This window comes from Sinocyclocheilus anshuiensis, unplaced genomic scaffold (genome assembly GCF_001515605.1).
Source record: "Sinocyclocheilus anshuiensis isolate Anshui unplaced genomic scaffold, SAMN03320099.WGS_v1.1 scaffold363, whole genome shotgun sequence".
NCBI lineage: Eukaryota > Metazoa > Chordata > Actinopteri > Cypriniformes > Cyprinidae > Sinocyclocheilus > Sinocyclocheilus anshuiensis.
In genome coordinates, this window is record NW_015552568.1 from 826,987 (window position 1) to 842,379 (window position 15,393).

The 15,393-nt window shown below is 35.7% G+C and overlaps 3 protein-coding genes across 4 annotated transcripts in view; 2 read left to right on the forward strand and 1 right to left on the reverse strand.

Moving 5' to 3' along the window:
* Positions 1 to 4,214, forward strand: part of rapgef1a (Rap guanine nucleotide exchange factor (GEF) 1a) — a gene marked incomplete at its 5' end in the record, with an annotated part of 33,251 nt that extends 29,037 nt beyond the window's left edge. Inside the window, 6 exons of the mRNA XM_016455678.1 lie at positions 185 to 279; positions 1,883 to 1,961; positions 2,041 to 2,142; positions 2,682 to 2,779; positions 2,882 to 3,010; positions 3,249 to 4,214. Of these exons, the coding sequence (XP_016311164.1) occupies positions 185 to 279; positions 1,883 to 1,961; positions 2,041 to 2,142; positions 2,682 to 2,779; positions 2,882 to 3,010; positions 3,249 to 3,399 (654 nt within the window). The remainder of the gene's footprint in view (positions 1 to 184; positions 280 to 1,882; positions 1,962 to 2,040; positions 2,143 to 2,681; positions 2,780 to 2,881; positions 3,011 to 3,248) is intronic.
* Positions 4,215 to 6,121: 1,907 nt separating this feature from the next.
* Positions 6,122 to 13,270, forward strand: LOC107664992 (anaphase-promoting complex subunit 7). Its single transcript, XM_016455699.1, has 11 exons — positions 6,122 to 6,337; positions 6,565 to 6,754; positions 8,499 to 8,618; positions 8,763 to 8,874; positions 8,976 to 9,129; positions 10,096 to 10,238; positions 10,329 to 10,446; positions 10,525 to 10,721; positions 10,968 to 11,192; positions 12,129 to 12,279; positions 12,359 to 13,270. Exons 1-11 carry the CDS (start codon positions 6,237 to 6,239, stop codon positions 12,546 to 12,548), a joined length of 1,701 nt encoding a protein of 566 aa, XP_016311185.1. The 5' UTR covers positions 6,122 to 6,236; the 3' UTR covers positions 12,549 to 13,270.
* Positions 13,271 to 13,362: 92 nt separating this feature from the next.
* Positions 13,363 to 15,393, reverse strand: part of atp2a2a (ATPase sarcoplasmic/endoplasmic reticulum Ca2+ transporting 2a) — a 43,654-nt gene continuing 41,623 nt past the window's right edge. For both annotated transcript variants that reach the window (XM_016455696.1, XM_016455697.1), the window contains exon 22: positions 13,363 to 13,874. In XM_016455696.1, the coding sequence (XP_016311182.1) occupies positions 13,861 to 13,874 (14 nt within the window). In that variant the 3' untranslated portion in view covers positions 13,363 to 13,860. The remainder of the gene's footprint in view (positions 13,875 to 15,393) is intronic.

Here is a 15,393-nt window from a genome sequence, read left to right on the forward strand (position 1 = left end):
GGCTCTGTGTAGTTAATGCTGCTCAATGTGAAAGCCCGCAGGTGATGGAGATTTACCGCTGATTACAGAACCAGCTTTACTGATAAGATGCGTGTTAAATATCGCATGCGATTAATCGTGCAGCCCTACTTTCTATCTTGAAAGATTCCAGATTTTCCAACATGTTTTTCCTGTCCTTCTGCAGATCCCAGAGGTGTTACTTTGGGCAAAGGAACAGAATGAGGAAAAGAGCCCCAATCTGACCCAGTTCACAGAGCACTTCAACAACATGTCATACTGGTATGATGCTCTGATTCTCAAGCTGGTGTAAAACTTTCAGCATTTAAGAAAAGAAACGTCAGGTGCCACAGCATAGCCAGAAAACTAGTCTTACGAAACTGGTCCATATTACAGCTTATTCTGCAAGAACCTCACTTAGGGTGCGTTCACACTTGGCTTGTTTGGTTCGATTAAAACGAACCCTGGTGCAATTGCTCTGTTAGTGCGGTTCATTTGAGCATGTGTGAACGCTGCCATCCGAACCCTGGTGCACACCAAACAAGCGGACCGAGTCCGCTAAAAAAGATGGGTCTCGGTCCGCTTCCAAACGAACTCTGGTGCAGTTCGAATGATATATGAACGCACCACGAACCAAATACTTCGAAACGAACCAAAAACGCAAGAATGAGCGCGCTTAGTCCAGCAGACGGCTTTAGGTGTGTTCGCCTTAAAGCGGCGCTGAGCAGACCGATCGGTTAATCAGTGCTTTGATATCATACACCCGCAGCGCCGCTTTAAGTCTAACGCACCTTTTGTTTGGGGTGTTCGGTCAAGTCAAGTCAAGTCACCTTTATTTATATAGCGCTGTTAACAATACAGATTGTGTCAAAGCAACTGAACAGCATTAATTAGGAAAATAGTGTCAATAATGCAAAATGACAATAGTAAACACAAATTTTTCAGTTAAAGACAGTTCATCATTGAATTCAGTGATGTCAGCATCCAGCTCAGTTTAAATAGTATCTTTGCAATCAAGTCAACGGTATCGCTGGAAATGAAGTGTCCCCAACTAAGCAAGCCAGAGGCGACAGCGGCAAGGAACCAAAACTCCATCGGTGACAGAATGGAGAAAAAACCTTGGGAGAAAACTAAAAATTACATTTGACACAGGACTAAGACTAAATTAAAAATAGCTGACAAAATTAACACTATTCCAAATGAACTTTGGTGCGGTTCGAATGATATATGAATGCAACATGGACCAAACACTTCTAAACGAACCAAAACCAGGAAGTAATGACAAGATGCGACGCTATGCGACATGATTTGACAACGCGGTGTAACCAAAACAAAATGAGCAGAGGGCAATCGTGGAGCAACGATGAGGTAAAGTATGAGCTCCTTGTGAGTTTGCAGGTGGTGAAAATAAAATTATATGTACACGCAAGAATGAGCGCGCTTAGTCCAGCAATGAGATGCATTATTTGAATGCTTGGCCAAAGAGATGTGTCTTTAATCTAGACACAGTTCGGTGAGTTCCATCACGATATATACGTCATTCAAGCCGACCAATCAGGTTGTGAACGTATCACTATGCCTTTAGGTTCGGTGTCTTTAGGTTTGCTGTCAAAAATGCCAATGTGAACGCTTAGCGGACCAGGACCAAATGTATTATTTTCCGTTTTGGTCCGGACCAAATGAACCAAACGAACCGAACTCCAAGTGTGAACACACCCTTAGACTCTGTCTATGTCTGGTGACAACTTCCCTATATGATACAAAATAATTTTCATTGCATTCATATAAATCTCAACATAAAATCTTATGTTGATGGAGAAAAAATTGTTTATGGACACGCTAATAAGTATACAGTACATTATATATTTTAATCTCTCTTTTTAAGGGTTCGCTCCTTAATAATCCAGCAAGAGAAAGCCCAGGATCGGGAAAAACTACTTTTAAAGTTTATCAAAATAATGAAGGTACAAACCAATTTAATTCTTCCAAACTTAATCTAATCTGAATCTAATCTAAATGAACCTGTGTCTCTTTGTAATTTAGCACTTAAGAAAACTCAATAACTTCAACTCCTACTTGGCAATATTATCAGCGCTGGATTCGGCGCCTATCAGAAGACTGGAATGGCAGAAGCAAACATCGGAGGTAAATCACGAACTCCAGAGCTGGGTAGATGACTTACAAATTGTAGTCCGTTACTGATTACAGATTACATGATGAAAACTGTAGTTAGTAACATAATCTAGGTTACTCACTTTAGGTAATGTATTCTTTAGTAGACTCTTTTTTTTATTAAACTTGTTTTAATTTACCATTAAACATACCATATTGATATAAAAAAGCAAAGAGAGCTATTCCTTGAAATATTTCTTTCTTTCTGTCTGTCGTCAAAGCTGAATGGGATTTTTAGAAAGGAAAGAAAGTTAGGGAGAATCAATAAATTATGAATAATTTACTGCCATTGTGGGAATAATATGTAATCATGTAATCCATAAAAAGTAACAGTAATCGGATTATGAGCATTTTAAAATGTAATATACTTGAATTACAAGTACTTAATTTTTGGACTCTTGATTATGTAATCCAGATTACATGTAATCAGTTACTACCCAGCACTGCCTGTCTCTATATTATTGTAGTGCTCAGTCGATCGTCACAGTAACTGATATCTGTTATCTTCACAGGGTTTGGAGGAATATTGCACTTTAATTGACAGTTCCTCCTCCTTCCGGGCGTACAGAGCAGCTTTGGCAGATGTGGAGCCTCCATGTATACCGTATCTGTAAGAACAGATGTTAAGCATTAAAAAGCACATTTTGTATTGCTTGTAAAATGTCATATTCATCTTTAACGACTCTTTCCCCTGTTTTGCCGCAAAATACAGAGGTCTCATCCTCCAGGACCTAACTTTTGTGCATCTTGGGAATCCTGACCTCATTGATGGAAAGATCAACTTTTCCAAACGCTGGCAGCAGTTCAATATCCTGGACACTATGAGGCGCTTCCAGCAAGTGTGAGTACTTGGACAACATTGGACAACCCCTTTGACATTCATAATCAAGTGAAAACTAAATATGCAGGACTTGATTGTATCTATTCAAATTGTATTAGATTGTGAAAATGTGGCTGGGACATTGTTGGTTGTTGGTGGTAACCTACAGATGTCTTTTTAATAGATGTCTCTTCACATTTTATATTTTCTCAGCTTCAAATGAAGCTTTTTGCATGACTTCTACTTCTCTTTCTTCCAGGCACTATGACCTCAAACACAACGACGACATTGTGTCATTCTTCAACGACTTCAGTGACCATCTAGCTGAAGAGGCATTGTGGGAGCTCTCTTTGAAGATCAAGCCTCGCAACATCACTCGCCGGAAAACAGAACGAGAGGAAAGGACGTAGCTTGCTCGGCTAGAACAACAAATTGCTTTTAAAAGCCACTCTCCTCTGAAGTTGCAAGACACAGCAATCACAAGTTACTGTAATGGCAGCTACGAGACTGGAAACGATACTGTATTTCTGTTACAGTTTACTGAAACCTTTTTTTTTTTTTTTACATTAAAACAGTGATTCGATTTTATTTTGTAATTGCACTGCGTCTGAACCTGTGTGTAAATTTGAAGTGGAACAGTGGCAAGTGAGAAGACAGAAAACATGACTCTGATATGTCAGATTACGGGGTTTGAGATCGTAACCTGGGATTTATGGTGATAGTCCAGGACCGTCTCACCATCTGGATGTTTGCGGTGCAATCTGGAAAAACAACTGCGACTCCAACTGCAAACTGATACCATGATGCCTCAGTGGGCACTTTGGATGTGGAAGTTCCTTGAAGACTGATATTTTTATTTATTTATTTTATATGTTACAAATGCACATAAAGACTCTTTGGGTTTAGGGGGATTGCTGTAAATTCAGTTGCTGGATTGAACAGCTTGAAGCATGTATGATAATAGGTCATTATGAGGAGACACAGTCTCAGTAATTAATAGCACTCATCAGGATTTTGTTGCTTATTTTCTGCAAGATTAACACAGTATCCAGCTGAACTCAAAAAGGAGCTTTTCTGGATTTGATTGTTACTAAAATTCTTTGAGCAAGAGTGTGCCAGTTTTAATGTGTATCAAGTTCTCGTTTCCCACATGGGATAATTCAGACTCTTTATCCCACGATTTGGACTTTCTCACAGTTCTGAGAAAATTTTAAAAAGTCAGAATTGCAAGATAAAAATTGCTTTTCTAGCAATTCCAAGTCTTACAATTTTTTTTTTTTTTAGAATTCTGAGTTTTTGTTTTTTCTTAGTTTTTCCCATGGAATAAAAAAAAATTAAAAAGATAATTGTGACTTTTATCTCACAGTTCTGAATTAAAAAATAGTCAGAATTGTGAGATATAATCTTTTGCCCCATAAATAACTACATTTTAATGATTCTGTTTATATTAAACTCATCCTTATCATTTTAGCAATTTGAGGCCTGTTTAAAATCAGTTGTCTTCCGATTACAAATAATTGCTGATAATCAGGGAAACTCATTATTTTGTTAATCGTGCATGTTATTTATTTGTGTATTTATTTGTGTAGATAAAGGAAGGTGCGTCTTCTCCTGTGTGGTTTTTGCAAGAAAGATTTTAGGAGTTGTTACAACTGTTTGTAAGGTACATTTCAATACTCTTCACTTTTTTGTAGATCTCCCAGAGCCGTCGCAGTGATCAAAGACCTACTATCAAGTGCTTGAAGCTGTTCATAAAGTGGTGTCGGTGTGATTTATTTTATACAATGCAGTTTTCCTTTTGTTTTTTAAAAGGATTTTACTTGGACGTTTGCAGAGAGATTTACTCTGTTGTGAGATGTGATCAAATGTGCACTTTGAAGTTGATTGTGGGAAGCAAAGATTAAAAACTGTTAGGTAACAGTTTGAAGTGGACATGCGTATGAGCCTGAACCCCTGCAACGATGCTTACACAGGAACCTTTTCTTACCTGTGAATTGGACTGAAGTTGGTTTCAAAATTCCAAAGAGCCCAGACCATAGATCATCACTGTTTGAACATGATGATGATTCAGTTGCATATAACATACAACTGACATGTACCTCTGTACACATAACCCCGTGAAACCTGGTAAAATCATCAATGTCTTTGTTTTGTGTGTGTGTAGGGTCCATTTGTTTTGGTTAGGGGACACATAGAATTTAAAGCTGTGACAAAAAAAAATCTGTGCGTGAATAATTAAAAATGTATTTAAGGTATATAAAAATATGTATTTTGGAAGTAGTTTGTCGTATATGTGAACACAATTATGTAGATAGCATTACCCAATCGAGAATTTCTACGATAACCAACAACTCGAGTCCGACCTCATCTCCTAAGCCAATACAAAATGAATAATCAAGTTATTAGATGTTTCTTACAAGCTGAAATAAATATTGATAGTTCATATGAGTGCATTTAATTATACTGATCTTAAGATAACTCTTTTTTTTTTTTTAGATCTTTCTTGTAAACTAGCTTAGATTTACAGATTTAATGTAACAAATAATGTAGGTAACAGCTCAGATAATTTATGGTTTCATTCAAATTCATATTGTGATATCTGACTTAATATTGCAGACTTGGCACATATTTTAGATTACTTTACAGAAGACATGCGATTACTATTTTTATTGATTTATCTATCTCAAGAACACATGTTGAGGTAGGAGAGTAGCTAAGTGTCTAAAGCGGAAGTCTACATTATCTCTCTATTTCAGCGAGTAAATAAGATTAAAAAAAAGTCTCAGTGATTTTTCTATGGTTCCGAAAGCTATAATTCAAACACAAGTACAAACTATTATCTAACGTATGTACATAACCTTTTCACCGTTAAAACTATCGTACTGCTAAAACTATTTTTTACAATCTACGTTTAAAACTACGGCTGTCAATAGATTAATATCCAGCAAAAGCAGACTTAATATTAATATCTAATAATTAACATAATACACGGAGGATCATAAGAAACAATAATAATAATGTTTAAAACAACATCAACAGGGTGGAATCTTTGTAAACATCGCTTGTCAAGGGCGGAGACTTTTCGTTTGGCGACTGGGTTGTCCCCAATCCGACTTTTATTTTGAAATCGCATCATTTCCTGCCGTTTAAAAAACTCTTCACTGTAGCGCTGCTGCATCTTCCGCTGTGTCGCAGCGCGTTTATTAACTGGAATTGTGCTTTGAAGTTGAAAGCTAATCGATTGAAGATGAATGTGATCGAACATGTGCGGGAAATGGCAGCGGCCGGGCTGCACTCTAATGTCCGGATCATCAGTAGTTTACTCCTGACCATGAGCACCAACAACCCGTGAGTGTCTCCAGTGCGTCACTATATAAGTTCAACAGATCTGGAGGCTGTCGGATGTCAAGTGAAGTGTGTGTCTGTTCGGTGATGATATTAAAAGTCAACGGTTTATTTATTACATGCACAACAAATCATGCAGAAACAGAAATGTGTTGTTCTGTAAGCTCGCATAAAGTAAAATCGACGGTAGAGCAACAATTGACCATGGTGACCATAGTTCTCTTTTTCAGGGAGCTTTTGTCACCGTCTCAGAAGTACCAGCTGCTGGTGTATCACGCTGATGCTGTTTTCCATGATAAAGAGTACAGGAACGCAGCCTGTAAGTACAACATGGCTTTACAGCAGAAGAAAGTGATCAGCAAAACATCTAAAGTGCGTCCATCCAGCACAGGCGGCACAGCATCTGCAGTGCAGGCACAGGTGAGCTCCACCCCCTAGAGGTGGATCCAACCACGCCCCCTGGATCTTGTGTTCTGTAGTGAGGGGCTACTGGGCCCTCATCTCACGCTAAATTACTGCGCTACACATCCACTGAAATACCACAGTTTGCTACATTAACACTACTTGAATTGTTTTTGCCTTGGTTTAATACGGTGGCCGAGAAGTGCAAAGCAAATCACAATTCTGAAAACAAAATAACAAATTACAAACGCAAATGCAAGTCTAAAAAACAAAATAATTCAGAAAGCACAACAACAATTCAGAAAACATTATAACAAATCAGAAAACACAGACAAATTCGAAAACAAAATAACAAGTCAGAAAACACAACGACAAATCCGAAAACAAATGAACAAGTCAGAAAACAACGACAAATCAGACAACCGGAAGAGGTAAGTATAGTTTGAGACAGCGCCATTGGTTTGGGATTACTCACCGCTGACTGGACGAGACATCTGTCAATCAACGTATACAGGAAAAACCAGCCGAAGAACAGCAGAGTCGTGGTAGATAGTTCGGAGATGGTATTAAAGTAGCTCAGTTTAAATGTATTGTATGAATTGCCTTTACTATGGAATAAAAAATACGGAGTGTATATTTACATTTAGTTAAAAGTAGCTGTAAAACATCAGCTCCAGTGGCGCAGATGGATAAGCGTGTGTCGTTGGCTTTTTGACGCGATCGACCCGGGTTCGATCCCGCCTTTTGCAGAACTTTTTTTTCCTTTCTTTTCAGATCTCGTGTCACATCGTAAAGGCATTTATTTTCAATAAAAATTAAGGAAATAATCAAAGTTGAAAATAAAGTATCGGGTAGGGTTAGGGTAGGTGTAGGGAGGGCTTTAGTCGCTTCAGTTTGTGTTCTTAGGTAAGTGCATGCTAAATTAACTAATCTAAAACTAAATAACTATAGGTAATATATTTTTTTATTGTGCACCACTGTCATTAAAACGTATATTATATTACACTACAGAAGTTTGGTTCTGATGTTCAAATGTTTATATATATATATATATATAAGAAGTCTCATATTTTTTTAAGGCTTTAGTGTTATGAAACATTACAATATGTAATAACTGTCTTCTTTTTTTAATACACTTTAAAATGTAATTTATTTCGTGAAATTTCAGCATCATTACTCCAGTCTTAAGTGTCACATGATGTTCAGAAATCATTCTATTATGCTGATTTACTGCTCAAAAAACATTTCTCATTATTATCAATGTTGAAAACAGTTGTGCTTCACATTTTTTGTGGAAATCAAGGTGCACGTTTTCTTGATTCTTCTGGAGAAAATGCAAAAGAACACCATTTATTTAAAAGAAAACATTTTGATAACAAAATGTTAAGTGTCAAGTCATTTTTGATCAATTTAATGCATCCTTGAATAAAAGTATTCATTTCTTTCAATTAAAAAAAAAAATTGTACTGACCCCAAGCTTACGAAATGTAGTGTATATAATAAAATATCTAATATAATTTCTATTTTATTTTAATTTTTGTCAGAAAATATAAAGATCATGAGAAATAGTGATAGTGATACTTGTCTATGCAAACACTAATTATTATGATTTTACAAAATTGATAAGAGTTGTAGTTGCTGTGGCGTTTTGGAGGAAACTGTGGTTAACATGGTGAATTTTGTTATGACTGCCATATTTCTCATGTTCCTGTGTGAATGAATTTTTAATGTGGTTAACCAACTCTTTGTTCATCACCTACAGAACTTGCCGTCAGAGATTGAAGTGAAATATAAAATTGCAGAGTGTTACACTATTCTGAAGCTGGATAAAGATGCCATAGCAGTGCTGGAGGGGATCCCTTCACGCCAGAGAACGCCAAAGGTGTGTTTTCACACACTGTCATTGGTTTTACAAGTGTGTGTGTGTGTGCGCGCGCGTTTTTGTGACAAATGACATAAATTTGTATAATGACAACATCTCAAACTGAGGTAAAAGAGCACTTTGTTTAATTGTCTTGAATTCCAGATCAACATGATGCTGGCGAATCTTTACAGAAAGGCAGGTCAGGAGCGTTCAGCTGTAACCAGCTATAAGGAAGTGTTGAGACAGTGTCCTCTGGCTCTTGATGCTATTATTGGTCAGTAAGAATACAGCGGTGTTCCTGTGATGCTGCATCTTGTGCTTTTTTGTTTTGTCTGAACCCAACATTAAAGCTCAGTCCTGTCTGGTCCGCTGCAGGGCTTCTGTCTCTGTCGGTGAAGGGGGCAGAGGTCGCTTCCATGACGATGGACGTGATTCAGAGCATCCCGAATCTTGATTGGCTGTCTGTCTGGATTAAAGCACATGCTTTCATACATGGAGGAGACAATCAGAGAGCCATCAACACTATCTGGTGAGGATAGGACACTATCAGTAAAAATATTGTTGTAGTAATCTTTATATTAATAAATGTTTTATATATTTGTTTTAATTTTTTTAATAAATTGTTTTTCTTTAATAATAATTGTGTAACTTCATTATTTGCCACCACTGTCATCAAAAAAGATTAGATCCAGTGTTACTGTATTATTTATATGCATTTGTAATATTTATTAGTATTTTGAATTAGCTTTTATTTATATCTATTTTTTTTCTTTTTAATTTTAGGTTTTAGTAATATTATGCAATTTTGTCATTTTATTATTATTATTATTATTATTTATATTTCTATTTATTTCTCTGTCTCGCTTTTTTTTTCATTTTCACTCATTTCAATACGTAAATGTATTTTCAGTTAGTTGCCAATGCTCCATTTTTCATTTTTACATTTTAAGTTTTCATCTAATATATATATTTGATTTTATATCCGCTTTATTTCAATTTCCAATTTTTAATAGATTTATTTAATAGTACAAATTATTCGAAATTTAGATTAATTAGAATAAATTAGATTCAGTGTTATTGTATTATTTGAATGCTATGATAATATTTAATAATATTTTGAATTGGCTTTTATTTTTAGATTTTTTGGTTTGCTTTGAAATTTTAGGTTATAGTAATTTTATACATTTGTCATTTTTATTTTTTAAATGTTCAATTTCTTTTTAATTTCAGTTTTCAGTCATTTTAGTACTCCAACTTAAACTTATTATATTTCAGTTACTTGCCAAGGCAACATTTCATTTTCATTTTAGTTTTTTTTAAGTTTAAATTTTAATCTAATATATTATTTTATTTTTATTTCAGCTTTATTTCCATTAACTATTAATTTTATTTTATTTTATTTTATACATGCAAAAATAGCAAAAAAAATAGTTGCCCACCTCTGCACAGTGTGAGGACTCATTCATGTCTATAGTCCTTGTTTATCTCTCCTCAGCTCTTTGGAGAAGAAGTCACTCTTGAGGGATAACGTTGATCTTTTAGTCACTCTGGCGGATGTGTACTTCAGGGCTGGAGACACCAAGAACTCCATCTTGAAGTTTGAGCAGGCACAGATGCTTGACCCCTACCTGATCAAAGGTGCATGGCATTAACCAATCCTTCAGCAATCTAGATACACTGCTTTATGATTCTTGTTGGTTTGAATGAAATTATCATGCTGTTTTGCAGGTATGGATGTATACGGCTATCTGATGGCCAGGGAGGGTCATCTGGAAGATGTGGAGGTTCTCGGAGGACGGCTGTTCAACATATCCGACCAGCATGCTGAGCCCTGGGTCATATCTGGGTGAGTTTGACCTTCTCCTAATGCGTCTGAAACGTTTTCAGAATCAAAAGCTACTGAAAGCTCTTATGTTTTCCACAGATGTCACAGTTTCTACAGTAAGCGGTACTCTCGCGCGCTGTATCTGGGAGCTAAAGCCATCCAGCTGAACAGCAACAGTGTGCAGGCGCTGCTCCTGAAGGGGGTGGCGCTGAGGAACATGGGCCGAGTGCAGGAAGCCATCATACACTTCAGAGAAGCCATGAGACTGGCACCCTGTCGTCTGGACTGCTACGAAGGTAAGAAAGACTTTCATGATAATAGAAATAATCATTTCCAGCTATTATGCGTATTTTGTAGGTTTTTAGGAAGGTCGTGATATTTTTGTGCAATAAAAGATTATAGATATTTAGCCTATTTATTTGATGAATAGCTGTTAGTTACTCTATTGTGTTCTTGTATTCAGTCTGTCCTGTTTTATAAAGATTAGACAAAGCCCATAATCATTTTCTGTTGTCTCAGAGTGATACGTCCTTTGTTTTCAGGTCTGATTGACTGCTATCTTGCCTCTAATGGTATCCGGGAGGCTATGGGAATGGCCAACAATATTTACAAGACCCTGGGAGCGAATGCCCAAACTCTCACCATCCTGGCCACAGTGTGTCTGGAAGATCCCATGACCCAGGAGAAGGCCAAGACTCTGCTGGACAAAGCCCTCGCTCAGAGGCCTGACTATATCAAAGCCGTCGTGAAGAAAGCAGAGCTCCTCAGTATGTCAAAGATTCACACGCCTTTCTATGTTAATCGTAAACTGTGCTCATAATATATTATTTTATTATGATTTATTTTATTAGATTTTTCTATATTATTATTGTTGTTGTTGTTAATGTATTATGATTTAATAATTTATTATAATTAATGTATTATAAATAATAATTTTAATTAATAATTATTATTTATTGTATTTATTATTGTTATTATTATTATTATAAAATTATCATTGTTATTGTTTTTATTAAATTATTATATTTTCTTAACTAGTTATCATTAATTACATTATTTCATATTTTTACTTTTATTCATTTTTATTTTATTATTTTAATTAATTATAATTTATTATTATTATTCAATTATTGTTATTTTTTATTTTTCTATTTCATGTTATTATTACTTATTTTTATTTAGTAATTAAATTATTTCTTTTGTAGTATTTATATTATTTCCTAATTATGAATTATATTCTTATTTTATACTTTTCTAGTTATTATTACTTATTTATTCTTCTATTTATTATTTTTTATTATTATTTAAAATGTGTAATAAATAATAATTTGTTATTATTATTTTATTTTTAAATGATATAATTATTATACATTTCATTGTTTTTCTATTTCTGAACTACTGCTAGTAGTAGTAGCACATTTTTATTTGTTTTTCCATTAATCATTATTATTATCAATTGTTTTATTTTTTAAATAATATAATTATTATACATTTTATTTATTTATTAGTAGTAGTAGTAATTAATTTTTATGTATTTGTTTTTCTATTTTCATTATATCGTTTATTGTTGTTGTTGTTGTTCATTAACTGTTATGAAAGGTAGTTATGAAATAAAACAAATTGTTGTTATTCTCTTGACTTAAGCTTCAAAAGCATATATTTTGGTGTAATGCTATGTAATGCCTAAATCATTTTCATTACAGGTCGAGAACAGAAGTATGAGGAAGGAATAGCACTTCTACGGAACACATTAGCCAATCAGAGCGACTGCGTGCTGCACAGGATGCTGGGGGATTTTCTTGTAGCTGTTAATGACTATCAGGAGGCCATGGACCAGTACAGTATAGCGCTAAGGTAACATCATCCACACTGTACGGTACAATCTTAAACATTAGAGTTGAGCAGAACTGACTGTTCTATTCCTCTTCTGTAGCCTCGATCCGAATGACCAGAAGTCTCTGGAGGGCATGCAGAAGATGGAGAAGGAGGAGAGTCCCACAGACGCCACGGTGGAGCTGGACGGGGACGATATGGAGGGCAGCGGGGAGGAGGGAGATCTGGAGGGCAGTGACAGCGAGGCGGTGCAGTGGGCCGATCAGGAGCAGTGGTTCGGCATGCAGTGACCTGCAGCACTCGCTAAGAGACTCTTGAGCTTCAGCACTAATTACACAAATGATGCACTCTTAATGTATTTTCTAACAGTAGTTAAACATCGTGGGTTTCAAGTTTGCTGTTTTGGGCCAAATACAGGACTAGGCAACTCTACTTTTTTTTTTTTCATTAAGGTGTCAAACCTGTAATTTATTTGGCATGCTCTGAGCTTTTTTTTTCCCAGTAAAAGTGATGATTGTTAAAGACGCATCTTTTAATGAACCACAATCCCACAAAATCTTTTTTTCTCTCTCTCTGATCTTGTGTGTAATAAACATGTCAAAGTCATATTTCACACCAAAATCAAAAAGAAAATGCTTTGTGTTCCTGTTAGGAATTTTTCACATTAGCACGTTTCAGCCATTTTCTTTACTGCAATGTTATTTTACATTTATTCAAAGTGGTGATTTCCATTGAGATAATGCAGTGCTACTTTTTTTTTTGCTTTAATTGTATTATGCAAAAGGGTTTTGTTTTATGTACTTTTTTTTATTATTTTGGTCTGAATATAACCCAGGCATGTTCTTGACTAAGTTTTGTGACATTTAACGGAGCATGTAAGCGATGCAGTCATTAATTTCTGTAGCCCTAAGTGCATTTTTTTTTCCAGTGTTTGTCTTCTATCAATGTTTCTGTATTGTTGTAAATAAGACTATTTTTAAATGTTTTGGAATTAAAATCATGGCATGAAAAATCTTGATGTATTCACTGTAAACAGAATATCTCTTTTCCTATCCTAATACAAAATAAATCAAGCGTTGTCACAGAGTAAAGAAAGAGCAGCGCAACCACATAACATCATTTTATTAACCACAAGTCATTGTGATAATTACAACACTGATTCGGCACCCGCCCTCCATTTCCATGGCAACTGCTGGAAAAGACCGCCTGTCTCAATGTCACACACACACACCTAACACCTGCTTTAAAACATTGCACATCCCTGTGCAAAGCAACAAGAACGATCAGTTTTTTCACTAATGACATCTTTTTTTTCTTTTCAAATATTGCAGTGCTATACAAAAGTTTCTAACATAAGGGGACATGCACCATGAAAACTGCTGTAATGTTACATTTTAAGAGTATTTTCAAATTTCACTGGGTCTCAAATCATTTTTTTCCACTCCTAATGCTTGAGCTTCTAAACTAATGACGCAAATGCTTGGGTTTTTTAGCACAGTTGACATGCAGGCCTAGAAAGATGTGTGGAGCTGCTGAAAACAACATGCACTAAAGTCACAAAAACCTCACAGCTTCTGCAAGGAATACAGAGAGCGGATGGGCTTAATCATCCCGAGCTGGAGAGAGAGAGAGAGAGAGAGATGGAAATATAAGGACACTTTGATCAAACAAATAAAGAAAACTGACAGATACTGTAAATGTGATGCCATGCAACCATAGTTAGACATGATTAAAAGCGTCTTTCAAGAGTTACATATAGTTCCTGTAGAAGCAAATGCACATAATTGTGTGTAATGTATTACATCAGTCAAACAAACACGAGGTTGTGATGGTGTATTATGTGAGCGGTACTCACTCGCTGATGCACACAGGACAAAATTAGTTTCAATACAGCAAATTTAGTCATGCATGTCTGTTGGCCACCTGAAATAAGACACTAAAAAAGGAAGAAAAAAAATATGACCCCCAAGAGAATAAATTGTGCCATTTATAGATTCAAAGAGGTCATGTGTATTCATGTCAGAGTTTTAATCCCACTATTCAACCTAGATATTATAATACAACAAAGGGATCATTTGTGCTCAGTTAATTTACTCAGAACCTAGTATATACAGTACATATGCACATTACAGTAAAAATAATTCATCTATAATATTATATCATTACGCTGTCCCTATAAATACATCCAGGACATGAAAAAGTACACATCTTCATAGGATTTGCGCAAAGCAAGTTTCATGTTTTTTACTTAAGCATTAATAAAATAAAACTGTGAACAGCTAAAGTTTTTGTATGAGGGAACTAGTGCATTTGGCTAGTGTTCTATGGAGCAAAAATAAAAAATTAAGTCAGGAAACGGGTACTAAGAAAGCAACCGACGGAACTGAGGTAGCTGCAATCTACTTAACGCAGAGAGGAAATCATTTTGCTTCAAGCGAGGAAAGCAAACAGAAACGACACGGCTGACGTTACAGTGGAAAACATCTAAATATAACCCAAACGCACATTCGCTCTTTTTGGCCCAGCGGATTCAAAAGGCTATAAAGACATCTCAGAGCTTTGAGCCAAAAATATCCAAAGTAATCTGATAAATATTGCATCTCCTCACTTTAAGCTTCCAAAAAAGGCTATAAGGGGACCTGAGAAAATATACAACTTAAATAAGAAAAAAAAAAAGCACTTAAAGGGGTCATCGGATGCTCATTTTGCACAAGTTGATATGATTCTTTAGGGTCTTAATCAAAAGTCTATAACGTACTTTGGTTAAAATTTCTCAATGTTGGTGTAAAAAACACCTTTTTAAACCTGTCAAAATCAGCTCTGTTTTTATCAAGCCATTATAGTCCACGTTGCTTTAAATGTTAATGAGCTCTGCTGGCCCCGCCCCTCTCTTCCTCGCTGCTCTGAGACTGTTTACTTTAGCCGCATTCATCGTGAAACTTGCTAATTAGCACATTATTAGGAAAGGTGATTTGCAAAGATTCATAAAAAACCCTTATACTCACTTCTTCTGTAGATGAGGCTGGATCACGAATGATTCGAGCGAACAGATGCATTTAGGTTGATCGGGAGTGGCGCATTCACTTCAAAGCGAAAGTAACGTTAATCCTCTGCGTCTTCAGCAGCTCAGATGTC